This window comes from Sceloporus occidentalis, unplaced genomic scaffold (assembly GCF_023333645.1).
Source record: "Sceloporus occidentalis isolate IW3139 unplaced genomic scaffold, rSceOcc1.0.p SCAF_73, whole genome shotgun sequence".
Lineage (NCBI taxonomy): Eukaryota > Metazoa > Chordata > Lepidosauria > Squamata > Phrynosomatidae > Sceloporus > Sceloporus occidentalis.
In genome coordinates, this window is record NW_028317053.1 from 5,099,161 (window position 1) to 5,125,476 (window position 26,316).

Consider the following 26,316-nt stretch of genomic DNA (forward strand, 5'->3'; position numbering starts at 1 on the left):
TCAATTAAATATTCCTTAGACCAGTGCTCCCCAAGCTTTCCGATCATTTTTCCCCATGTGCCAGAGACCAAGGCTACACCTGTTCCCACTGGCACAAGGAGCCCCAGTGGCCAGTAGTTAAATGCCAGTACTGCAGCCACAAGGTTGCGAGTTCAATTCCAAGGGCTCCAAGGTCCACTAATTAGATTACTGCACTGCACTCTTATAGTGCTGCTATTCCACTTTAACTGTTCTGGCTGCCTCCTGTTGCATTCTGGGATTTGCAATTTAGGGAGGGGCATTTCGAATTCTCAGCCAGATAACTCTTAGGCCTCTCTGAACTACAAGTAGCCAATGCATCCAGGGCCACCACTCTGAACAGTACTGCCTCATGTAAAGACTGAGTGCATTTCACATCACCACAAATTCTGTCTGGTACCTTCTGTTACACCTTCTTGTCCAGAATTGAAGAAGTCTCCTATTCCAAGGCACAATAATTTGCCTTACTGGGAAGTGATTCAGTCATGATTTAAATACATTTTAAGGATATATAAAATTACCCTCTATGGCAACACTGGGCTGAAGCAGATGGCCCCGAAGGAGTGGCCTCTAGCAGCTCCAACCCTAAGGCGACCGCAGGGCCCACTCCCAAAATGGGCTGCCGCCACTGTTCCAAACCAGAGCCAGCAGGGAGTGGATTAAATCCACTCCTGAAAGGGTTGGCTCTTGCTAGCTTGCTGCAGTTTCTGGCCACTTTGGGGGCATGCGTCATCTAAATGTCATGCCCCCAAAGCAGCTTGAAGTCACTTTATTTGGTCTGTCTGTTTCGGGCCACTGTCTCCCTATGATTTCCCTCACACTATTTGGGTCTTGTTCTGCAAACAACAGCGTATCTTCATTAATGTATTTCCCTCTTATGCCGACCTACTCTGACACTGTTAGAAAATAAGAGGTATACTCTGGTGATACTGTAACTGAGCTTGGTTCTTGAATGGTCCAGTTTTTTGAACTCAGCACCTCTGTGACACACAGGGACACTATAGCCAATGTTTCACTGTCCTTTTAAAGCCAGGGATATTGGATCTATTTATCATATGGAATCTTCTAATACAGGGATTAGAAGGCAAGGTGTGGCCCCCAGGGTTGTATTTGTTCCAAAAAGCCTGCTAGGGTTTTTTTTGCCAGGTTTTTGAGACCCCAAGATCATTCCAGTTTACTTCCTATTGTAAGAAGCCTCTCCTGGGCCTAAAATAGCTCAGGAGGACACAATAATGTGGTGAAAATGCCTCCCACACTAGAAGGGGGCCTTCTGGGGCAACCATAATTTTTTTGTATAGGGATGTTTTGCTCTACCAGGTATACAGGATGGCTAATGTGGCCCCTTAGCCTCTGTCAATTGTGCACCCTTGTTCTAATACCACACACACACAAACATTATTATGGCTTTGATAATTCTGGCATTTAGACAGATAGTATCTTCTGAAAATAACAGCAACTATGAGATGAACATCTTTTTTTTGTTCATGTCTGGAGTGAGTAGGTACTTCTGTGTCAGACTGAGTATCTAGATATATTTTAACCAATTTAAGGTCTGTGCCTTAAACTGTCTAGGTTGCCCTAAGAAATGTATTATGCCAGAAAAATGGCACAGAGAACACAGCCTTGTTGGTTCTGTTAGAGTAGGTTGAAATCATGTGGCCCATGCTTCTCTGAAACTGTTTCCCCCTACCCCACCCAGACTAACAAAGACCAACATTTTTAGAAGACTGACAAATTCTTTTTTGTGTCTGCAAACAGCCCTTAGGGGTGCTGCTTTGCCCCTAATCATTTCAGCCCCAAAATTTCTTTTAAAAGCAACAGGGAAGCGATTGCCAGCTGCTGAAAAAAAGAACAAACATTTTCTGGCCACCAAAAATAGCACAAGTATAACCCCCCCCCCCCAAATCTTAGAACTTTCAATAGCTTGCAACATCAACCAGCAATCGAATTATAACACAGCACCCAAAGTACTCTGAAATAATTCCCACTTATGCCTAGTTTGTTTGCGTGGCTTATTACTGGGGTAAAAAATTGGCCCCCTAGGTCATGTTGCTGACCCCTGTCAGTCAACTACAAAAAGTAATAGAAGTGTTAAATCAATGCCCCAACTGTAAAGTGGATTGCTCTTTTATGACATTCAAAGAATGAGTTGGATGAGAGCTAACTAAATGCCAGTTCTGACAAGATGGAACACTTGTAAGTGAAAGGTTCTTCTGTCCAAGAACATGGGAGTTGTACACCTGCTGAAGGATCTGATTCTACAATGGGAGGTGCTCTTAGACCCAGGTTTACCACTAGAAGTAATCTTGCTACCATTATCAATTCTCTGGCAATCTTCTTAAAACTACTGTAATGAATTATATATAAGACTTTCCATAAAATAACCTTAAAAATTCTATGTAATAATGAACGCAGCTTCTAGAATGCTAACTGAGTAACTGTTACTGGAAATATATTTTGATGCTGAGTGAATATAGCACGTAAGGAACTGAAGAAAAGTCAACTGGTGGGGTAGACAACATCTAACAGCACAGAAACCACTTTTTAGTCCCAATGACTTACCACCAAGCAGACCCAGAAATGCCTAATAAGACAGACAGACAGGTAGGCAGGCTGATAGATAGATGTAAGTAGGCCAAAATCTACTTTGTTTTATCTTGGGATCCCCCTCCTCCCCCGGGTTTGGGGTCCCTGTGCTATTTAAACACAAATCTTGAAGAATTTCAGAAGGGAGAAATAGACATTTTGCTGATGGGAGTGGGCTGGGATCCTGTGGGCTGCAAGAATGGCCTCAGACAACATTTGATTCACTGGCCACATTTGCCCACTTCTGGTCTGAAGTAAGGCAAGTGAATAACAAGGAGGTTTGTTTTGGGTTCTGGTGCCCTGCCACTGGAATTCTGTTCCCAAGGAGGTTCATCTGAAACCCTTTCAGGGTTAGTAAAGGCCTTTGTGATCCCCAATATATATATTTAGATTTTTAAAATTTACTTTAACTGCTATTTTTCTTGTCTCACCGTGTTTTATACTTTTATGTTCTATTCAGGGGTGTAATGCTGAATCAATGAAACAAAAGAACAGTTCCTGACTGATCGATCAGTCATCAGTCAGCAAGGTTTTGCTTATGGACATATATCCAACGATACCTTGACCTTGGCAAAAATCCCTTCATTTGTGCAAATTATGTACCAAATGAAACCTAGTTCACAAACCTGACGGGGGACTCAAGAACACTTTTCCTTTCTGTCTCTTTTTTTCTTCCTGTGGAAGTAGTCCCTTAAAAAATAGATAAAGCATGAGTGAACATTTGCAGTTACCTAATGTTTGGTGCAACAGTGGCACCATAACATTTGCTATGTCTTACTGAATGTTCTATTTTCCTAACATTAACTGGATCACAGAGTTGGAACATAAAAACTTTTTTAAAAAATTGAAACATGATAGTTACCTGATTTAGTTGACCAGAGTATTTCACAGCACTGGATAAAGGGGACCCACATGGACTTTCTAACTTCAAAACACCTGAGAAAGGTAAAGTTGTTATAATTTAAATGTAAAAACAAAATATACAATTCTACTATATTCCCCTCCTTACTTATCTGACCTTCTTTCTCCTTACATTCCTACTCGCACCCTCCGCTCTGGTAGTCAGGGTCTCCTGTCACAGTGTAGGAGTACCACTGCCCCCTCCCGAATTCGTCCCTTCTCGCTTGCTGCCCCTTACTCCTGGAACCTTCTTCCCCAACATGCACACCGCATCACTTCTCTACCCAGTTTCAAAACTGAATTAAAGACTATATTGTTTAGAGAAGCATTCCCAGAGGTGAGCCCCTCTCTGACCCAGGAAGCCTCCTTCTAACCATCCATCAAGAAGCCAAGCCCTTCCTCCAGTCCATCTGCCTTGGTCCAGGCCTCGGAGGTGGAGAAGATCTGCTGGACCTGATCCTATTCCCCACCACCATTCCCTTCTCCTTTTGTGTCATGTCTTTTAGATTGTAAGCCTGAGGGCAGGGAACCGTCTGACTAAAAAATTTATGTACAGCGCTGTGTAAATTTACAGCGCTTTATAAATAAAGGTTAATAATAATAATAATAATAATAATAATAATAATACTATGCTTTTCTAAATTCTGCAGACCCCAGCAAAAATTCAGCAATACAAATCCTTAAAGAGTTTTGAAATGCAACTTTTTAACCTATGAGCTGGAACAGTAAAAAATATTATAAATGTCAGATTCCAGGCATTCTTGTACCAGTATTATTTTTCTCAGTTTTTTGGAGGGAAGGGTGCACAGCCTCCCTGCACCTGCAGAGATAAATGTCTTGTTCATGGAATTCTACTCCATGTCCAAGATCCAAGTCTGGATCCAGCACTCATGTATTACAACAGAACATAATCTTCTAGTTAACTTTGTAAACTATATTTAATAGCATGTACACTTTTAGTCTTGGACTTTATCTAAATGCTATACCTGCAGATCCTTTGTGTTGTGGGCATTCTTTTTTAATGTGTCCCTCTCTTCCACATATAAAACAACGCTTTTCTCTTAAATCTCTCTCTTCCTGTCGCTTCCATTTCTCTACCGGCTGCTTGTGAGTCTTTTCTTTTCCAGTTTCCAATGTTCCACGGCACAATTTGTTTTTATTAAGTATACATATCTGTAGTTTCCCATCCTTTAGTGAAACTTCTTTTTCTGTACTTTTAACTGTGGTGTCCTTTTCCTCTCTACTTCTTTTTTCTTTGTTTTCTGTGTACCTTTGGTTTTGAGGATCTTCACTATCATGCCGTCTTCTCAGTCTAAAAACATGAATTACAGTCATCCTTTTTTATGATAGTTGAAATAAGAAAATAACAGCATCTCACACTCTTTCTTATACTGGATGTCTTGAAATAACTGGAAAAGTGTATTTCATTTGTTATTCTTTTGTAGCCAGAATCAGCCTTTTCAACTTTAATTTATTGTTTCTTCTTTACTTATGTCCTCACCTCTAGATTTTATTATTTGCAAATTAGTCTAAAGTCATGCGTTTTTGTGGCTATATGGTTAAATTATAAACAAAATATGTCTTGTTATGAACACCAGGAATTCTACAACTGATACTCATGAAGCAAGTAATATATTAAGACGTATTATATTATACATAAAATTGATTTAGTTTAATTCCTACAGAACAGAATCACATTTTCAAAATATTCAAAGTCACATATTCTCAATCCTTTAAAATTCCTACAGCAGCATGTCTTACATCCACAATGCCCCAGAGGAGATGTAATGTTATCAATACTGCTAACAGGTTAGAAAACTGCGGACAATATGTATGCATAAGTACACTGTACTACCAAAGGAAGACTACCCTTTTATATGAAAACATAGTACTTACTTCCTCCTCATGGGACAGTCTTTCATGAAATGCCCAATTTTACCACAAATTCTACAGCATCTATCATTTGGAGCCAGTTCTCCTTCTGTCAATACTTCAGGATCAAAAAAATATTCCTAACAAAAAATATTACAAAAAGATGGCATTTGATGCCATATGAGAGCAATTAATTCTGCCTTATGCAAATAAGAAAGCAATACTCATTCAGAATATAGTAAAAGGCATGCTGGATCAAAGGCCTATTTAGTCCAGTATCCTGTTCACATACTGGCCAAATAACTGTGGGACACCCTCATGGATGACATATCAAATAGCACCTTCACACATATTCCCCAGGAATTGATATATAGAAGCATACTGCCTATGGGCCAAAACAGACGGCCCTGAACACCAGATCAAGGCTGCGGCAATCACATTCTGCAGACCCAATCCAGCTATTTGCTGGCTCAAAAAGAGGTGGCAGAATGCCACTCCTTTTTGAGTCCCCTTTTGCCACCGCTGCAGCTTCGCAGCGCTTGGGCAGTGTGCAGTGTCTAAACACTTTGCCACCGGAGTGCCCTGAAGCCAGCCCACATGTGGGCAGGCAGGTGGCTTCTGGGCAGCATTGGGCCATGTGTCATGCGTATGCCATGCCCCCACACCGCCTTCAAGGTGGCTTTCAATGCCCGTCTGTACCGGCCCTGTGTTACTGGGAGTAATATATAGCCATAGAAACTCGCTCCTAGCCCCATTCTCCAGTGATTTTTATCTAAAGCCCTTTGGAAGCTGCTCAAATTAGCGGGCATTAATACATTCAGTGGTAGCCAACTCAACAACAGATGGTATGTTGTGTGGAGAAGCATTTTTGAGGGACGTTCTGTTGTGAATCCCACACCATTCAGCTTCTGTGGATGACCCCAAGTAATAGGTTTGTGAGATGCTAGGGGAAAGAATTTATCCCTATTCTCTTTATTCACACCACATTAGAATTTATGCACAATTTTACATTATGTTCTCACCATACTACTTTCCATTCTTCTAAGCAAAGGGTAATGATATGACCTTTCCTCAGCTGGGAGTTGCTCAAGTCCCTTGATCATTTCCTTTATCATATCACTTTCAGTTCTATATTAACTTGTGTGGGGGTAAGTGACCAGAATTGTCTGAAGCTCTGTTAATGATGTTAACAATTTCTTTTTCAATACCTCATACAGGATTTAAGAAACAGCAAAGAAACTTACAGTATTGAAGCTCTGGCGCTATACCAGGTGTAGACCTATTCAGGTTTTCCTTTCTTCGGACAAACATGCACATTCTAATGATCATTTGCAAATAACCTCAAGGAAAAACCTTGCAGATGTATCTCCCCCTCACCCAAAATTAAAATGACACACCTGCTGAGTCTTCCCTTATTGAAACTATTTTTACATCCAAATGCTCATATTTAAGTTTCTGCAAAGCTGGTCTACCTATGACAAGTGCTGGTCTATCTATGACAAGTACATTACACCACTGGGAAGGAGCATCAACAAGAGAATACGATATAAAAGTTGTACAAACAAGATGACCTACTCATATTCTATTATATGTAATTTAGTGTGTGTGGGGGGGGGGGGGGGACAGCTATTATATCAAAGCTTCACTTTCTATCAGTCAAATACAGTACACAAATGTAATGCGACGGTGGGAAGGATTATTCAGCAACCTTGTGGCAGTTGTATTTTTTTTCTAAACAATATCTATACAGATTATAATGTTTAACATAGAGAATGTTGCCATCAGAACCTCCGTGAATACTTCAAGAATGCATAATATTTTAAACAGAGATGCATTGTTGTCAGACACACACAGGTAATCTTTTTTTTTTTTGCTTTAGTGCATGTGTAAGCAAATGTCTGCATACTGTATTAACTATGGCCCCACACAGACAGGCCAAAATAAAGATGCTTCGGGTTACTTTGGAGGTATGCTGTTTAAATGATGCATGTGTACTAAGAGTCTGGAAGCTGCACCAAAGCCATGATCCAATCCTAAGGACTGGAGCGCAGCTTAGGCGCAACCTCCAGACTCTTAGTACACATGCATCATTTAAACAGCATACCTCCAAAGTGACTTGAAGCAGCTTTATTTTGGCCTGTCTGTATGGGGCCTATATGACAAAAACCTCCTATTAAAATATTTCCAGCAGATTTTTCACATACTCACCATTTTTGAGGGATATTCTTTAGGTAATCCTCTTACTGGGGTGCCAAATACCCTCCTTCCATTGATAAATGCCTTCATTATAAAGTTAGTCACTAGAATAATGAAATAAAAGTAATTAACCATGTAAATGGAGAAATGGACACACCTTGATACAGGTATTTTTCTCCATAAAATTGTAACAAGGAATCTTACTTTTTCTTGATAATCCAGCACCAAGATTATGATTCAGATCAAAAGGATCTGTAAAAAAGAATGTTAGAGACTTCAGAAAAAATCCATCTCAATACCTACCCCAGGTCTTATGAAACAAACTGTTTCAATTAATTAAAACCCCAAATGAATGCTAGTTAACATGCTTTTCTAAAGAAGAATCCATATTCAAAGTTTCTTTTACCTCCTACCCCAATTTTTGAGAATGAGAAAAGAAATAAAAAGTATTAAGAATAGCAAATTTAGTTCTCTTCCAAAGTTACATGTACAGTAACTTTAACATCCATGGCTCCATTTTATGGAATTCTGAGACTGGTAGTTTCATGAAGTATCTAGAAATCTCTGCAAGAACACTAATGCATCACCAAACTAAAAGTTCCAGAATTACATGGGATGTTGCCATGGCAATTAAAGTAGTATTGACGTGCTATTATTGTGTACTGTGAAAGAGACTTCAGAATCTTGTATTTCAGCAAAGTTCACTGCCATTATGATTCGATGTATGTATATATGTGTGTGTGTGTGTGTGTGTGAGAGAGAGAGAGAAAGAGGAGGGTGTACAATTCCAACAGAAACACAAAGGAAGAATAGCAATAGCAAGTACATTTCTATACCACTTATCAGTGCACTTATCAGTACTCATTTTAGCGACCTAGTAAGGATGCAAGCTGGAGTCGAGCTTGAGCCCTTTCGCTGGTACTGAACTCACAACCTTACGGTTTGTGAGTAAGTGGCTGCAGTCCAGGCATTTAACCACTGCGCCACCATCAATACAAATTGGCCAATCGGTTAGGAATGTAGAGGCTGAGGGAACAAAGTTACAGGACTAAAGATTAGGTATCATTGGAGCACTTTCATTATCAGCTCCCTGTTAACTAGTCAGCAACACTCAAAAGATTCTGTCTATACAAGGGACAACAAGAAGGAATGTAAATCAAGTTGACAGGATATATAAGGAAGATGAAAGCATTAAATACTGAGCATAGTATTAAGCGTAACACTTGATAGCTCAGGAGGCACAGGTAGGGAGAAAGTCCTGAAGGGTTTGAGTCCAATGTACATAAACTATTACCTTATTGAGGCCTTACATCATTTAGATTAAGTATATACATCAAAGAATATGCTAGCTCTGTCTCCTCCATCATCTCTTCACATACATGAACAGTAAAGGTCTGAACAAGCCATCCATCCATGGAGGGTTTCCATGTGACAGGCTCCATGGACAGAGAGCTTCCATGCAGAAGAGGCAGCTTTCCATTTTCTGTCAGTGAATATATGGTTTTCTGCATATTGTCCTATTCATGTGTGGCGGAACTGCAACAACTTTAACTAAAGCTGCTATCCCAATATAACCAGTGAAGCATTTAATCAGACTTAGTCCTTGCAGTAAACATGGTTTTGTTAAATCATCAATAATACTCTCAGATTTTAGATAAATACCTTCAATAACTATGTATTTTGAAGTCCACTGCTTCTTGAATGTTGTCAGCAAACTTTTTCTTCGGATGCAAATAACATGCTCTTTAAAATCAAATTCTTCAGTATAAAAACGCAGCAGTCCCAACCATAATTCACCAACAGATTCTTTATTTTTACCAAAGTCTGGCCAAACTGCTGGCTGAAAGTGAGAAATAACTTTTTTTTTTGCTTTGATGTTTAACACTGCAGATTATTCAAATTAAAATATTAAGTATATAGCTATTTAATTATTTCAATATAGCTGGATCTATTAGCAGACTCTGTCAAATCCATAGTCCAGCTATTTTTTTAACTTAGGTCTTATGTAAAACCATGAAAGGACAGAATATACGTGCTCCAAAGATACTGGATTCAATCCTACCCTCTAAATGCTCATACAAGCATTCAACTCCTTATTTATTTGATGATTTACCCAAGAAAAGTTCTAACTGCTACAAATATACCACAATCCAGGCCTGTAAAACCTGTTGTTATCAAATAGGGTCTTGCTGATCTTCCAAAAGTCTTTGGCTGCATCCACAGTGCCGAAATAATCTGGTTTGACACCACTTTCATTGCCATGGCTCAATGCTATGGAATTCTAGGGACTGTATTGTGTTATGGCATTTAGGCAGTGCGGATTCAGCCTTTGTGATGATATATTTGTACACAGAGATATATAAAAACACATGTTCTATCACTCTATATGGTCCTTTCTCATAAGAAATGGAAAAATCAAGTTGTGGTCTAAGCATTAACAGACATAAAGACAGATAAACCATTTTAATATTTTAGGAGGTCACTAGGTCTTTTTAACCATCACCTTTCAGGAGATCACTAGGTTTTTAAGACCTAAGGGCATAGTATTTTCAGTATCTCATTTTTAAAATGACTCCAACAAATCACAATGTACAATCAATCTATAAAAAATTAATAGGGGATGAAGCACCACAAAGTAACTGCCTCATTTATGTTGAGAAATACATTCAGAATTAAGGATGATTGGAAACAAAGTCCCCACTCCTTCACCCCCACTACTTTGGGTCAATTTTACTCTGTTATTCAGGCAAATGTCAGAAATGTAAACTAAGATTTTATATGAGATAATTTTTTTAAATATTAGCCTCCTCACCAGTTCCTCTAGTCTGTCAAAGAAATAGACATTCCAGCCATCAACCAGCATTTCAGGTTTCTTTGGTTCTTTGTAGATCTAAGAAGAGAAACATTTGACTGTTAAGGCACAGTTTAAGACTATTAATTGGATTTTTAAAGTAAACATGCAAGTGCACCAGTATTAAATAAATACTGTACCTCCTGAAGGACAGGAATGACAGGTGGGCTTCTCTGCTGAAGGAAATAGAGCACCATAAGAGTATAAGCATAAGAAGAGAGGCTACCTCTAGATGCATCACCAATGTCACACATCTGAAAGGAGAGAAGGAAATTAGCTGCAAAATTTGACCTGTCTTTTTTGCTCCCACAGCTTCAGGAATGTTGCCATACCTTAGTAAATACTTTCATTGTGTAACAGAGATATTTTACTCTGGAATCAATAGCTGCATAACAGGATAAGAGTCTTGTGTTATGGAGAGCCTGTAAAGAAACAAGGAGATTGAATGTGAATGCAACAGAAAGAAGACACATTTGGAATAACTTCACCTGCAAAAGCATAGCATGTTTCAAAGCCATTGAAGTCACTGGAAGGTCCTCTTACCAAGGTATTATATAAGCTGATGTCCACTTCAAGACCACTCCGGACATGAAAAAACTTAACAATAGGCACTTTTGCAGTTGTAATGGGCAAGATATTTCTTAGACCTATGCAAATACGAAAATTGCAAACAAAACAAAAACAAACAAACAAACAAAAAGGTCAGTAGTTGTGGGCACCTTATTTGATGTCACTGATCATCATATTGGGGGATTCAGAATGTAAAGACCATAGAATCATAGAACTGGAAGAGACTTCAAGGGCCATCAAGTCCAACCCCCTGCCATACAGGAAAACACAATCACAGCACCCCCAACAGATGACCATTCAGCCTCTGTTTAAAAACCTCCAAAGAAGAAGGTCTTACCACACTCCAAGGGAGTGCGTTCCACTGTCAAACAGCTCTTACTGTCTGGAAGTTCCTCCTAATGTTTAAGTGGAATCTCTTTTCCTGTAGCTTTCATCCATTGCTCCTTGTCCTGGAGCAGCAGAAAACAGGCTTCTGCATCCTCAATATGACATCCCTTCAAATATTTAAACAGGGCTATCATATCACCTCTTTACTGTTTCTTCTCCAGGCTAAACATACACAGTTAACTAAGTCCCTCCTCATAGGGGCATGGTTTCCTTCACCATTTTATTTGCTTTCCTCCGGACACTCTCCAGCTTGTCAATATCCTTTTTGAATTGTGGTGCCCAGAACTGGACACAGTATTCCAGGTAAGGCCTGACCAAAGCAGAATAGAATGGCACTATTATCTCCTTTATCTAGACGCTATACTTCTATTGATGCAGCATAGAATTGCATTGGCCTTTTTAGCTGCCGCATCACACTGTTGACTCATGTTCAATTTGTCGTCTACTAGGACTCCTAGATCCTGTACACATGTACTGTTGTCAAGCCAAATATCCCCCATCCTATATATGTGCATTTTATTTTTTTCACCCTAAGTGTTGTACTTTACATTTTCCCCTGCTGAAATTCATTTTGTTAATTTTGGCGCAGCTTTCTAATTTATTAAGACCATTTCAGCTACCCCTCTTGCTTTGGTGTAATCTGCAAATTTCATAAGCATGCCCTCTATTCCATCATCCAAGTCATTGATAAAGATGTTGAACAGCACTGGGCCCAGGGTAGAACCCCGTGGCACCCCACTGATCACTCCAGGATTAAGAGGAGCCATTGCTGAACATGCTTTGGTTCAGCTGTTTAACCAATTACAAATCCACGTAACAGTTGCATTGTTTAGCCCACATTTTACTAGCCTGTTTGCCAGAATATCATGGGGGATCTCATCGAAGGCCTTACTGAAATCAAGATATGCTACATCCACAGCATTCCCTTCATCTACCAAGCTGGTAATTTTATCAAAAAAGGGGATATGATTAGTTTGGCATGCCTTTTTTTGAGAAACCCATGTTGACATTATTATGGCATTGCTTTCTAAGTACTTACAGAGTCTCTGTTTAATGAGCTACTTTAGAATCTTTCCTGGTACTGATATTGGGCTAACCAGGTGGTAATTGTTTGGGTCCTCTTTTTTTACTTTTTGAAGATGGGGACTAGAGTCTGCTGGGACTTATTCTGTTCTCCAGGAGTTCTCAAAAATTATTGCAAGTGGCTCTGATATTACTTCTGCCAGTTCTTTTAATACCCTTGGATGTAATTCATCTGGCTCTAGAGACAATTCATTTAGATTAACTAGGTATTCCTGTACTACCTCTTTACTTATTGTGTTCTGCATTTTCCCTATTGCACCATCTGTACCACTTCCCTCAAAATGAGCACCTTTTTCTTTTGCTGCCATTTGATTTCACTTCAAAAATAAGTTTGTATGTATAATTTACGTATTATTTTATTGGGGCAAACAAGAAAGAAATTGATAACACGAGGCCTTTCAAAAGTCATCACGAGTGCTTGGAAAAGTTAGTTTGACTATAACTTCCAGAATTCCCTAGCCAACATGGTCATTCATTATAGTGGCTAGGAGATACTCCAATTTGTAGTCCAAATATAACTTTTTAAAGCTCTGTGTATTACTATGGGGAAGTTTTGAAGGACACAGATAAGCTCGTTGAAGATAGGGTCATAAGCATACCACATTTTGCAGTCAGGAGGACCTGCCTTTTATATATATGTATTTAGTTAGGATTCTGCATCAAATGAATGCATCATGAGAAGTGCCCCAATGTAATTTAGGCTTGATCCTACAACATTCAGCTTGCACTAACTCAATGTTTGCTGATGTTTACAAATAATGTGTCCATGCATATAGATAGATAAAATTTCCGGCAAATGTCACCTGAATGTTTCTTGAGTACTCTTGCAAGTTCTTCAATAATTTTTATACAATCCAGTTCCTGTAAGAGAAATGATGAAATTTAACCATAAGAAAGTAATGTCAATGTCTCTCAGCCTAAATATAAATATTTAATTATTGTTAGCAGCAACACTTGGTCTGCAATACAGTGCAGCCTTGCCTTACGTGGCGATCTGTTCCAGACCCCCCCCCCCCGGCATAAGGCAAATACAGCGTAAACTCGAGCCCCATTCAGTAGAATGGGGCTCGTGCTTGTGGTGGCGTGTGAGCGCCATTCCATGTATTGCAGCACAGCTTCCATGTAAAGTAGAAGCCGCGTATGGCACACCCGCGTATGGAACGGGTGCGCTGTATTTGGTGGTGAACTTCATCATGTAATAGACTGATTCATATGCTTCACTGCAGAACAGACTACATTACTGTTGAAATTATATACGAAACATACTTTAGGTTCCATATGCCTTACTACTGGACCATATTTTCACTATCTCCAGTTCAGAAAAAATGCAAGCAAGTTCTCACAAAGCAATCCATGCCAGATAAACAGACACATCTAAAAAGAGAAAGGGGTGGCACTGATGTTCATGTGAAAAACCCTTAGAGAAACAAATTTTAAAGGATCTGTGGTATTTTGTTGTACTTAATGTGTTTTGGAATATAAAATACATTACTTGGTGTCTTTAAAACAAAAACAATATAATTAAAAACTACATTTCAAATACTGTGTCCAGTTCTGGCTGCCAAAATTCAAAAAGGATGTTGACAAGCTGGAGCATGTCCAAAGGAGGGTGATTGAAATGGTCAAGGGTCTGGAAACCATGCCTCATGAGGAACGACTTAGGGAGCTGGGTATGTTTAGCCTGGAAAAAGATGGTTAAGAGTCGATATGATAGCTCTGTTTAAACATTTAAAGGGATGTCATACTGAAAATGGCACGAGCTTGTTTTTTGCTGCGCCAGAGAATAGGACAAGGAGCAATGGAAGAAAGCTAAAGGAAAAGAGATTCCACCTAAACATTAGGAAGAACTTCCTGACAGTAAGAGCTGTTCAATAATGGAACACACTCCCTCAGAAGTTGGTGGAGTCTCCTTCTTTGGAGGTCTTTAAACAGAGGCTGGATGGCCATCTGTCGGGGATGATTTGATTGAGAGTTCCTGCATGGCAGGGGGGATAGGACTGGATGGCCTTTCCAACTCTAGGATTCTATGATATATGAAATGCCTAAACGATATTAGAAATCATTTATTAAGACATCCTGTTACAGAAAAGGTTAGCAGTTTTATCAGCTCTGTTGTGTTGAAAGGTTCTTCAGTGACCCAATCCACTGGAAGCATTACAGGTTGCTTGGGACCAAAAGCGTTTCAGATTTTGGAATACATTCATCCCTCCATATTTGCGGCTTTGATATTGGTGGATTTGATAATTCACGGGTTTGATTAGTATGTTTTCTAGGAATATTTAGGTCCTCCAGTGCAACTCTATGGTCAAGTTTAGAAGTTGCACTGAAAGACCTAGAGATTCCTAGAGAGAATACATTTGTAGCTCCTCCAGTGCAGTTCTATGGCCAGTGTCTGTCGGACGTTGACCACAGAGTTAACCTGGAGGACCTACAGATTCCTAGAGAGGTGTCCTCTTTTGTTATTTGAATTTTTTCCATATTCACAGGGGTCTTGTGCCCCCAACCCTAGCGAATATGGAGGGACAAGTATATTTCTATATGAATAAATGATCTTGGATATGGAACCCAAGTCTAAACATGAAATTCATTTATGTTTCACATAAACCTTATATACATAGCCTTAAGGTTAATTTTATGCATAATATTTTAAATAATTTTGTGAATGAAACAAAGTCTGTGTACACTGAACCATCAGAAAACAAAGGTGTCACTATCTCTGCAACCCACATGGATGATTTTGCAATTCTGGATAAGAGATACTAAACCTGCATTTTCATTTAAACATGTGGCTGACTATTCATGTTTCTCTTCATATAATATAGTATTATATCCTCCCACATCTTTACAAGATAAACAGTCCTCCTATTTTAGAACAGATTTATGAACTTGTAAAACAAACAAACAAACAAACAGATTTTTAAAAAAATTTACATGAATACTGTAAGAGTGAACTTGCTCATTCATCAGCCTCTTGCTTCTTGCAGTGAATAATCTTTATTAGGAATACCTGTCTGCAGGCTGGCGTGTATGTTCAACATTTAATTCCTCAGGGAACACCCCTCCCCCAAAAAACCCCCAAAAGATAAATAACACATATCTGTTTGTCAAGCTACCAATATTTAAAGGCTACCTCAGCAGTTTCCAGACCATCAATTGTCATACAGATGTCAAGATCACTTTGCTTGAAGCCAAATCCATTCTTTGAAGAGCCAAACAAATTTAATTTAGTACCTATAAGGAAAGATTTGTTTCAGTGATATTCAGTGATTATACACACTTTTAAGCATTTCCTCATATTAAATACAATTTTATTTATTTATATATTTAAATAGTTGTGTCCCTAAAAAGGAAACAAGATGTAAAAAAACCTGTAAGTTTCTGCTACTAACACAGTTAGCATAAGGAAATAAAGATTTTATGAAAAACTGGAATTAAATAACAAGAAGAATTTTTAACCACAAGAAACACCTCGAAATTCTTGCTGGATAAAACTTTCAAGATTTTGCCGTATGTATTCACGAGCTTGGTCCTCTAGAACAGTTGGAGCAAAATCCTCTGTTGAAAAAAATATACAAGAATTTGATTTAGAAATGAATCATGACAGCAAGTGGCAAATACACAAAACAGACAGTTCTTTCAATATTCCTAAATAGCATTGCACTACATTCTAATTTTCTGATAGTTCTGACACGGTTGGAAAAGTATTGATCATTTTTATGTATGTCTTAATTACATACAAGTGTACATTGATGATGATGTATTTGTTTCTGTATGTCTTTTTATGTTTAATAAAATATTTTATAATAAAAAAGAAAAATATTTATCATTAAAGGTATTACAAGAGGATAAATATAAAAGCTATGAAGCAAGATACAATTATTATTGTTGTTATTTTATTTATTTATTTATATTCCACTTTCCTCCTGGTACAGGGACTTCATATTGAAAACATGAAGTAAAAGAGTCACTGTAAACTTACAGAATTAAATTTTTGGAAGAAAAACATTTGTTTACTTGACAGAAGAACATATCCGGTTGGCGTAAAGAACTGATAAGACAGTAACAACTTATTTCTGTATATATTCCAAATTAGTCATTAGCAATAATGTTAATACCTACACATTTATTCAAAAGAAACAGATTTTTAGCAACACTCATAAGTTTATGTACAACCTAAATTCCAGTTGCTAGTCAGTTGTAAGGCAGTGAGGCAAGACACAACTCTGAAAAGGATGTAGCCACCAGGATGTGGAACTTATCAATTCCCTAACTGCCATTTTCTTCTGTTACTTCTAAATACAATCATAAAGTCCAGCTGGTTTGTGGAGGTTGTTATTATTATTATTATTAACCTTTGTGTAGTGATGTTGCAATTCTGCTTTGTGAAATACATTTTCTTCCTAATACAATTTTATTTATATAATATTGTTCATGCAATTAGAAATCTGCAGTCAATCTGCAAATTAGACAAAGTTGTGCTAACTTACTGTAACACTGGATGCACACTTGATCCAATGTACTGGAAAACTTCAGGGTTAATGGTGGCAAAGGATCTAGTTCAATTTTTTTGAAGTCTTCTGGACAGTCCCTCTTTAGGTGACCTTCTCGCTTACACAAACTGCAAACAACTGTAGGTGACTACAAGAGAATGAAAAACATATTTGCTATTCTTCTCTCAGCTCATTACTTTCTAGAAATCTCAGAGATCCAGAAACAACAGCAACCACAATCAAGTTTCAGGATACATGTGGATGTGGAATTTGCTTATACAAGATGTAGAACGTTTCTGTGCTACTGGGTGCCACTTTATTCTAATTATAATCTCACTTCTCCTTGAATGGTCAAAGAGTCGTAACAATATTGACCCTAACTCACGGGAAGGTTTCACAATCAAGACTATATGTACTTTGATAGCATAAAATGAACTATTTTGTGAATGAATTGGAAGCACCCTCAGTCAGTTGGCCATCTTTACATCACAATGGGGGGCTGGGGGCGGGAGCAACACTATGCTTCATAGTAAATGGGTGGGGTACATGTAGAAAAGAGTGGATTTCTGGTTCCAAGTGGAGTTATATTTTTTAAATGCTAGGCCAGTCAGTGACTGAAAGGATGGAGTAGTGAAGCTACAGTCACCGAGCCTAACCTTTTATTGTCATCCAGTACATGCAGGCAGCAAAATTGTAATCTCAGGATGCTGTTAGTGCTGGCAAGCACCAGCTGAGAGTGATTTGCTCCTTGCCCTTTCCCATGCAGTCCACAGCTTTGCTTCAGATTTATAGCTTTTAATATTTCCAATTTAACTCTGTGCGTAAAGTGTGTAAATATGAGATCAGCCACTCTCCTGTTTCATTCAGAGATGTGGTAGAAGCTTATAACCCATCAGCCTGACCTTGTACAGCAAGTGGGAGTGGTGGAAATTACAAGGATTAACTGAAAGTGCTATGGTGGAAAACTGCTGGAACAGACATTCCATTAATCCGTATTTACCAATGTGAAAGTTAAGGTTACAAGCGGGGTAAAACTCACACCTTCTAATGTGGACTAGAATTTGACCTCCAGAGATAAGTATCATCTGCAATTAAAGCACTACAGTACACAAAAAAATTTTGATGCTTAGAGATTATTACCTTGCCTTTTGTGAAAGCAGATTTATTAAATTCATAGAAGAATTCAGATTTGCTACATTGATCTATAGGTATGCTACTTTCTGAAAATACTTCTTTTTCAGCACTATCTTCTTTGTTCACATCTACCCTTGGAAGCTCATCTGCACTCTTCCTGAACTCTGTATTCTCATATTTAACAGATATAAACAGTTCTTCTTCAGACAGAGCCTCCTCCAGGCCAGATCCAGTGTATGTGTTGTCCAGTTCATCTTCAGTATTGACAGCATTTCCATGTCTCTGGTTTACAATACTGTTTTCTTCATCGTCCTCTTCATCCTCCTCCTCCTCCTCCACTTCCTCCTCTGAGTTATCCATTTCAAATACTTGTTCCTGAGTTGGTGGTTCCAACTTGATTAGAGACTCATCAAGCTCATCAGTATCTTCTGTGCTCTCCTCATCATCAACCTTGCCATCTAGCATGCCACTGCACTGTAAGCCAAAGTCATCAAGAGAAATAACTGTGTTTTGAAAACTTTCTAAATCAGAAATGCTGTCAGTTTCAACATCATGTTCATTAGTTGGAACTGCAAGGTCTCCACTTTCAATGTCTTCATCCAAACCTTGATTAATACCTGCACGTTCTAGCAATTTTTTCAGAAATTCACGCTCATCTTCTTCCCCTTCATTTCCGCTCTCTGTCTCTTCACAGCTTGGTTTAAACTCCTCGTTGTCTCCAGAAATAAATTCTTCAATTATGCAGTCTGAGTCCTCATGAGAAATTCGTAAATGGCTTATACCTTCTGCCAACTGTTCTTCCACAAAGCTTTCAGCATCAAAGTTTTCAGAAGGTTCATACATTTGTTCCTGAGAAAAATATAAACTTGTCTTGGTAGCAGTTGTACAACTGCCCACTGCAGTTTTCTCTGCTTCATTATGTTCATTCTGTGTATCAGGAACATCATGTTTAAAAGCCGTCTCCTCGGGCTCTAGGAGTGCTGGGGATTCCAGAAGTGTCTTCTGGTTGTTTTTTGTACTCTGCTTATGAGGCATGGCAAAATACTTGTATGTTGCCCGTAGACAGTGAAGAATATACTCATATACCAGTTGACTATTAAGGGTTCTTGCCACATTTCTCTTCACAGAGTAAGGATCTGAAAAGAGTAAGTCAAACATCATCCAATTTATTGTATGCATTACTGAAAGTGTTACCATAGATTCAAATACTATCTTCTATTACATGCGAAAAATTCACATTACCAACCCAAGTTGCCAATAAAAGACATGATTAAAAATACAGTTGAAGTCATACATGGACTATGAAAGCTGTAGAACAATGCACCAATGAGTGTAAAATGGGAAACACAAAACAGAAAAGGACTTTAGTTGCAAGTAAACTCTGTAAAATTGCTTACTTGCTATCTCCAAATGGAATTAAAAGGGTCAGTTCTCATGTCTGAAAATGTTAAGAATACATGCAGACTGTGAGACATCGTAGGTGCACAAAGCATGGAATGCAAAAGCAAAGCTTCAAAACACATGTTTTAACAAGCAAAACGTTTTAAAATGATCAGGATATGTCTATAGTGAAAGTTGTTTTCAAGAACCTGGATTTCACAAGACTTATCATGATCCCATTACTTATTTGTGGAAGTCATCTTACACTGCTCAAAACAATAATCTGAACTTGTGAGCATACTGTGGTCATCAGTGGAGACCCTACATTGCACTCTTCCATCCAATGAAACACAAGGGACAGGGAAAGTGGTTACAGGGTCTGGTGCCCCAACTGTGTGCTCTGGGAGGTCTGGCTCCCTCTTTCACTGGATGCTTTTTGGCAGAAGATCAAATCATACTTGTATAGGCCATGCATAGAAAATATCCTGCCCACAAGGATCTTTTGTGCAGCACCCAAAAATCACCTTCATCCCCTTCAGGACCAGAAAAAGAATGAGATACATGTGAATAATTTTGCCCCAGATGCTAAACTTTTCAATTGAAATGCTACTTGCCATATCAACAGGCTTTGTTTAGACCTCAAAAAGCATTTTTAAAAAACTAAGAGTACTTCTTGACACTTCCATTTTCATCCAAACAGGCGTGACCCACAATAGAGTCAGAAGGCAGTAAACGTAGTAAGTACGGCCAGAACTATAATACTGGGATTCATATTATGTAAATGTTTCTTTACTCCAACTGTCCTAGATATATAACTATTAACTTGTAGTTTTATATTTATTCTTTGAATTTTATGCTACTCACTTGACTGGTAAATCATCCAGCAAGTACCACAGGTAGGGGAAACAGGACGTAAACATATATCTATAGTATTTTTAAAAACAATTTGTCTGTTGCATTGATGGAGCTATTTCACATTAAATTTCTTTAACAGGTCTTTTGAGTGAGGAACTGCAAAGAGAAAGCCACCTAAACCATACGGGCAGCATATGAAGACAATAATTATAGAAATCAGCCGAGAGTGGGCCTCAGCCTAGCAACTGTGTGCCCTCCCTTGACATCAGGTGTTTTCAATGTTATTGTATTGACCCCTACAGAGAATTCTATGGTCAAACAGCTGTAGGCTAAAAGACTGTGGTAAAGAGAGGCTATCATATCAATCCATCAGTAAAGCAAAACAAGTGAGAGAAGGGAAGAAGAAAGGCGACAGAATAGCCCACAAGTTTTCTATTGAATGGGGAAAAGGTCAGCATATGTCTGAGGTGTATCCACACTGCATAATTAAAGCAGCTTGACACCACTTTAGCTGCCATTACTCTGGGATCCTGGGATTTGTAGTTTGGTGAGGAATTCAACTTGGTCTGTCAGAGAGCTCTGGTGCCCCATCAAATTACAAACCCCAGGATTCTATAGGATGGGATGCAGTGGCTCAAGTACTTAACATGCTGGCTTTGACAACTGCAAGATCGGCAGGTTGGTAGTTTGAGGCTTGGGTGCCGCATGATGGGGTGAGCTCCCATCACTAGTCTCTGCTTCTGCCAACCTAGCAGTTTGAATGCATGCAAATGCCAGTAGTTAAATAGGTACCACCCCGGTGGGAAGGTAAACAGCATTCTGTGCAGTCATGCTGGCTACATGATTACAGATTAGTCTCTGACAACACTAGCTCTTTGGCTTAGTAACAGAGATAAGCAGTACCCCCAATGGTCAGACACAACTTGACAACTTTGTCAGTGGGGAATACTTTTACCGTTTTATGACAGTTAAGGTGGTGTCAAATTGCTTTAATTCTCCAGCGTCAAACAAAGCTTGTGCCATCCTAACTTACTTGTAGAGGCCCAAACTGATAAAACTTCCCTAACAGATTACATAAATTAGACCTTTGTTCAAGTGAACTAATTTAAAGTACCTTCCACAGCAATCCGCTTTTTAGGCCAATCCTTTGATTCACGAGACACTTTTTCTTTGAGGCGTATGCTGATTACTAAATCAGCCAAATTAAATTCCAAGGCATAGAAACGAAGCAGTTCAACCCAGAGTTGTCCAACTGGGACTGAACATTGGTGATCTGAATCAAATACTAAGGGAACCTACCAATGAAAGCAAAGGGTAAATTGTTACATTTCCCTAGAAGCTACATTCCAAATCAGAAAAAAATACATTAACATGACAGTTTTAACAAGGTTTTAAATGTACCAGCTGAAGTCAGAGAGTAACTTGACCTCAGTGCAGTATTGTTACACACAGAAGCTAAAAGTTTTATAACTAATGGCATAATTTTATGTATGTCACTTCAAGTTAAAGTTTAATTACTTATAACAAAAGCTCATCACAATCTTACATCAAAGAGGTTATACAAATAGCAAGTGACAAAGTTAAAATATAATGTAGAATTTCCAAATCCCTTTCAAATATTACTAAGCTTGCCAGTAACAATTAAAATATACCAACAGACTTTTGGGAGAGTCTTACAGTAACATAGACAGGCTTTCACTAGTGCCATTAAGAAATTTACAACTCTTCTAGAATCCTTATTAAAAAGAAAAAAAAAAATTGGGGGGGGGGGGCAGGCAGACCAATTATTTTTAATACACAGCAAGCCTATAAGGTATTTTCCGCTGATTCCCTGGAGATTATCCCAAGGGGGATGAGACAGAGACAGGATCACTCACCCATCCTTATCCCGTCCATGACCCGAGAAAAAGTGATTGCACAAATCACTTTCACACTGCAGCCAGGTGAAAAGCACTTTCAGCCATGGTATTAACGGGTCCTTCTGTTAATACAAAAGAGTGCAAATGATGTCTGAAAGTGCTTTTCAGCCAGCTGTAGTGTGAAAGTGATTTGCGTGATCACTCTCACTCTTGCCGGGTCAACCACGGGTCATGTGTGAAAGTCCTTCCCATGATGAGGTGGGAAGGATGGGACAGGGGCAGGATGATGCTGTCCCATCCGTCATGTGATCATCTTCCCTGTTATAAAGGACAGCTAAACAAATAATGAGGAAGGTCATCCACTTCATTCAAATCACAACAACAATATTGTTTTGTTTTATTTATATGCTGCCTTTCTTCCAGAGTAGAATTCTATCAAGGTGGCTCATAGAAGGAAATCAATTAAAATCTATCAATGGAATTTTAAAAACAATTAAAATTGTCACTATCACAACAATACAATTTTTTAAACATGCAAGTTAAGTAACAACAGAGTTTATGATACACAATATAAAAACAATAAAACCCACAAAACCCTGACCTTACCCTCCCTCCCAAACTATAAAAATTAACATAAAACATGATTAAAATATATAACAATACAACACTCCAAATAGTAGCATAATTGTTAAAGGAGTTTAGCTAATCTGCTGTCCAAAATTGTGGAGAGCATTAGCTGGAACCTAGCTAATGTTAGCTCCCATCTTAAACAAAACTTCAGTTTTAAATAGGTAGTCCCTTGGGCCTGAAAGAGGTTTAAGTAAATTATACCATGGGGAGATGTTAACTATGGTAGATAAGAGAAGCAAAGTCTTGTTGGAACAACATGTCACTAACACATAACTTGAACTGTTCTTTACTGGTAAATTCTCTTTCTGAGAAAAGAAATCTCTGAAAACCCAAATTTTATGAACAGGATATTTGACTATGAGCCAATTGTCACAGAAAACCTAATTTTGCTAGGCAACTTTTTGCCATTCCTTTCAGTCTGCAGCAACTTGAAAGTCCCATATTTCAGATCCATACAACACTTTCGGCTGAAGCTTCTGTTTTATTAAATGCAAAATTGAAGACACCTGCTTTTATCCTGCAGTATACCAACACTTAAGATTTGTACTTGTGAGCTGCTCTGCCTTAAGCTTCCTAGCCCTGGCATGTAGCGGCCATGAGCCAGAAGTAGCAATCATGTGAGGGCACCTGTTCTAGCTTATTTTGCCTAAAACACCAGTTCTGCTTTGTAGTTCTGCCTCTCTAGTTCTGACTTTGGCCTTGTCTAATTGATTAGCGTATCACTCAGAAATGAGTCCTAGGGAATGCAATGGGACTTACTTCCAGAGAAAAGCTAAATCCAGTGGCAGTCCCACTGAAATCATTGGAGTTTATGTGATTCTAACTAACAAGTCCTTTTCCAATGAGTTTAACTAACTGGGACAAGTATGTACACAAAATATTAAGTTACAAGAATTGACTCAAACATTTATCTTAAAATTGGATTACACATGTACCCAGTTGTTGCTGATCAGGTACAATTAATGATTTCCTTTTGCTTGGACAGGGACTCTGATTCTTCAGTTCTCCTGTGCATGTCCACAGAACTGATTGCATACTGCAGGATGTATCAAGCTTCACTAAAGTCAATGACAGTGCCAATCTTTTTCCTCCCTAGCTAATGGGAGTCTATAATACTCTAAAGTATGTACATCAGAAATTACATTTTACAAGCAAAGCATTCATTTTTATATAAAAGTACAGTGGTACCTCGGGATACGAATTACCCAGGTTACGAAATTTTCAGGATACGAAAAAAACCCATAGGAAATTATTGTTCCGGGTTGCGAAAGTTTTTTCGGGTTACGAAAAAACTTTTGGTGCTTTTCTGCACGATTTCACACCAAATCGCGGCTTTTCCCCATTAGCGCCTATGGGGATTCGGCTTGCGAAACCCTTTCGGGTTACGAAATTGACAGCGGAACGAATTAATTTCGTAACCCGAGGCACCACTGTATATGTTAAATATTACCTCACTCCAAATTAACATATCATACCTTGCCCCTCTTAGAAGATTCCTTTGAAGAACTGGGATCATCAATAGCAGGACTGTGTTCCCACACCACAATGTCATTCTCAACCTCTTTTAGATTAAAGTTCACTAATTTGTTCAATGAAAATCCACCAATCTATAGCAATAGAGATAAAGTAATAATTTAAGACAGAAAAATTAGTGTTAAAGAAAACATGATCTTAGATTTTCATTTCACTCCTCTTAGAAAATCTAGGTGTGGCTTTTGTCAGTTCCCTCTCCTCCCTCTCTGAAAATCTGCTTCAGAGGACTCAGGTACTCCTCCCAAACAGTGTGGAAGGTGGTGCTTGGGGCAACCTGTGGCCTCTGCCATCAGAACCTCTTTTGTGAATATAAAGAGCCCTATCATTCACAAAAGGAAAAGTATAAATCCAACTCACTGTCTAACAGCATTTCCACTGCTTCCTCCACTCCAAATGATATTACAAGCAATATATGCTACTTGTTGGAACAGAACAGGTTTGTTGGATTAGACTAGGAGAGTGTTTCCACATTCTTTAACACAACTGAATACTAGACCTTATATATTGTGGTGTCATCTAAAAAAAAACCCTACTGTTCACAAACAGCAAAATTGGGTAAAGTCAACAAAGTTAAAGAGCATCAGTGTCACTGTTTACCTTCTTTCATTGTGACACTTAAGATGTTTCTACCTTCCATGTAAATGACCATTTAACCAATAAGTCATAAAAGGATCTTTCATCTTAGCTTGTGACTTCTAAATTCTCTCAAGAACTTTTGGTAATGAACTTTGAATAACCTTTTTTCAAAGTCCACAAGGTCTTTATTCTAGGAATAGCAAATGTTGGAGGGCCCAGGGGGCATTTTTTTTTTTTATCCCAGGACCAGGACCCATTGTGGGCTGCACCAGCCCCATGAAGGCACAATAATGATGAAAAATCAGAAGTGACCAAAAGTTCACTTCCAGTTTCATTTAGATGGGACAGGCAAATGTCCAAGGCAAACCTCCTTTACTGCCTTGATTCCATGGTCCCTCTGGAAAACAAACAACTGAAGAATATGCAGCTTGGAGCCAACAAGGTCTTTCTCTCATCACATCACAACCATCTCTTCTTTCTTTCTTTTCTTCCTTCCTTCTTTCTTCTTCTTCCTCACTGCCTATGCCTCTACCATCAGGGTAACTATGGCCCTGTACAGATGGGCCATTAAGCACGTTCTGGCAATGTACTAGGGTTGCCTCAGGGCATTGCTTATATACGCCCCGCAACCCTAGTACGTCGCCAGGACATCAAAATGGCGGTGCCCTGGCTACATGGGTGCCACCATTTTGACGTAACAGCCACGTCGCGTCCAAATGGCACGGCATGGCCGTTATGTCCTGGTGCTGCTGCAGGGCGCCTGTGGCGCCTTTTCAGCAGCAATAGAAGGAGCTCCAAAACGGAGCTCTTTTTGTGCTGCGTATCGCTGGCGCACCCTTTACATGGCTGCGCCAGCGATACAAAAGAGAAAGGGGCCACTCAATGCATTTCTGTCTCCCCGCTGCTGTCGGGGTGTCCTTGGGGCATGAAGCCCCAAGGACACCCCTTTCCAGGCCGCGGGGAAGGGGCGTTTTGCTGCTTCCTGGAGGCCTGGAAAAGCAGTGGATCAGGGCCTCTGGGGCTGCCACTGTGGCAGCTCAGGCCCCGATCCGTCGGGGAAAGGGGTGGGTGCAGGCCGCCCCAAAGGGGCGGTCTGTATCCCGCCTATGTCTGCAGAGCCTATAGGACTCTATAAATAGTTTTCAAGGACTGCTTTAAAGAATCCTTTGCTGACTCAGATACCATTCCAAACTATGCTCTGTCACACTGGAAAGTAATTTTTCAAAGCTAGATACACAAGGAAGGAGAGGGGAGGTAAGAGGCAACACTGAAACCTATGTCTATTTTCTGATTCTGTGAGCCATACTTGCAATGTCTAAATGCACTTCTTGTTAAGATTGGTTGTTTCCTTCTCTTCACTTGATGATTAAAAATACCCTACCTTGGATGTATCCAA

General features: G+C 39.1%; 1 protein-coding gene across 6 annotated transcripts in view; it reads right to left on the minus strand.

Moving 5' to 3' along the window:
• Window positions 1-26,316, minus strand: part of TUT7 (terminal uridylyl transferase 7) — a 49,790-nt gene that overhangs the window by 1,170 nt on the left and 22,304 nt on the right. For 5 of the 6 annotated variants that reach the window (XM_089494580.1, XM_089494582.1, XM_089494581.1 and 2 more), the window contains exons 11-28: window positions 24,287-24,418; window positions 21,437-21,617; window positions 18,094-19,223; window positions 16,951-17,101; window positions 15,932-16,018; window positions 15,594-15,694; window positions 13,267-13,324; window positions 10,967-11,070; window positions 10,756-10,845; window positions 10,564-10,677; window positions 10,385-10,462; window positions 9,235-9,412; window positions 7,777-7,824; window positions 7,585-7,676; window positions 5,401-5,516; window positions 4,491-4,816; window positions 3,467-3,540; window positions 3,231-3,294 (exon numbers count right to left, since the gene is read on the minus strand). In XM_089494580.1, coding sequence (XP_089350706.1) covers window positions 3,231-3,294; window positions 3,467-3,540; window positions 4,491-4,816; window positions 5,401-5,516; window positions 7,585-7,676; window positions 7,777-7,824; window positions 9,235-9,412; window positions 10,385-10,462; window positions 10,564-10,677; window positions 10,756-10,845; window positions 10,967-11,070; window positions 13,267-13,324; window positions 15,594-15,694; window positions 15,932-16,018; window positions 16,951-17,101; window positions 18,094-19,223; window positions 21,437-21,617; window positions 24,287-24,418 — 3,124 coding nt within the window. The remainder of the gene's footprint in view (window positions 1-3,230; window positions 3,295-3,466; window positions 3,541-4,490; window positions 4,817-5,400; window positions 5,517-7,584; window positions 7,677-7,776; window positions 7,825-9,234; window positions 9,413-10,384; window positions 10,463-10,563; window positions 10,678-10,755; window positions 10,846-10,966; window positions 11,071-13,266; window positions 13,325-15,593; window positions 15,695-15,931; window positions 16,019-16,950; window positions 17,102-18,093; window positions 19,224-21,436; window positions 21,618-24,286; window positions 24,419-26,316) is intronic. The other variant, XM_089494584.1, reaches the window with a different exon arrangement.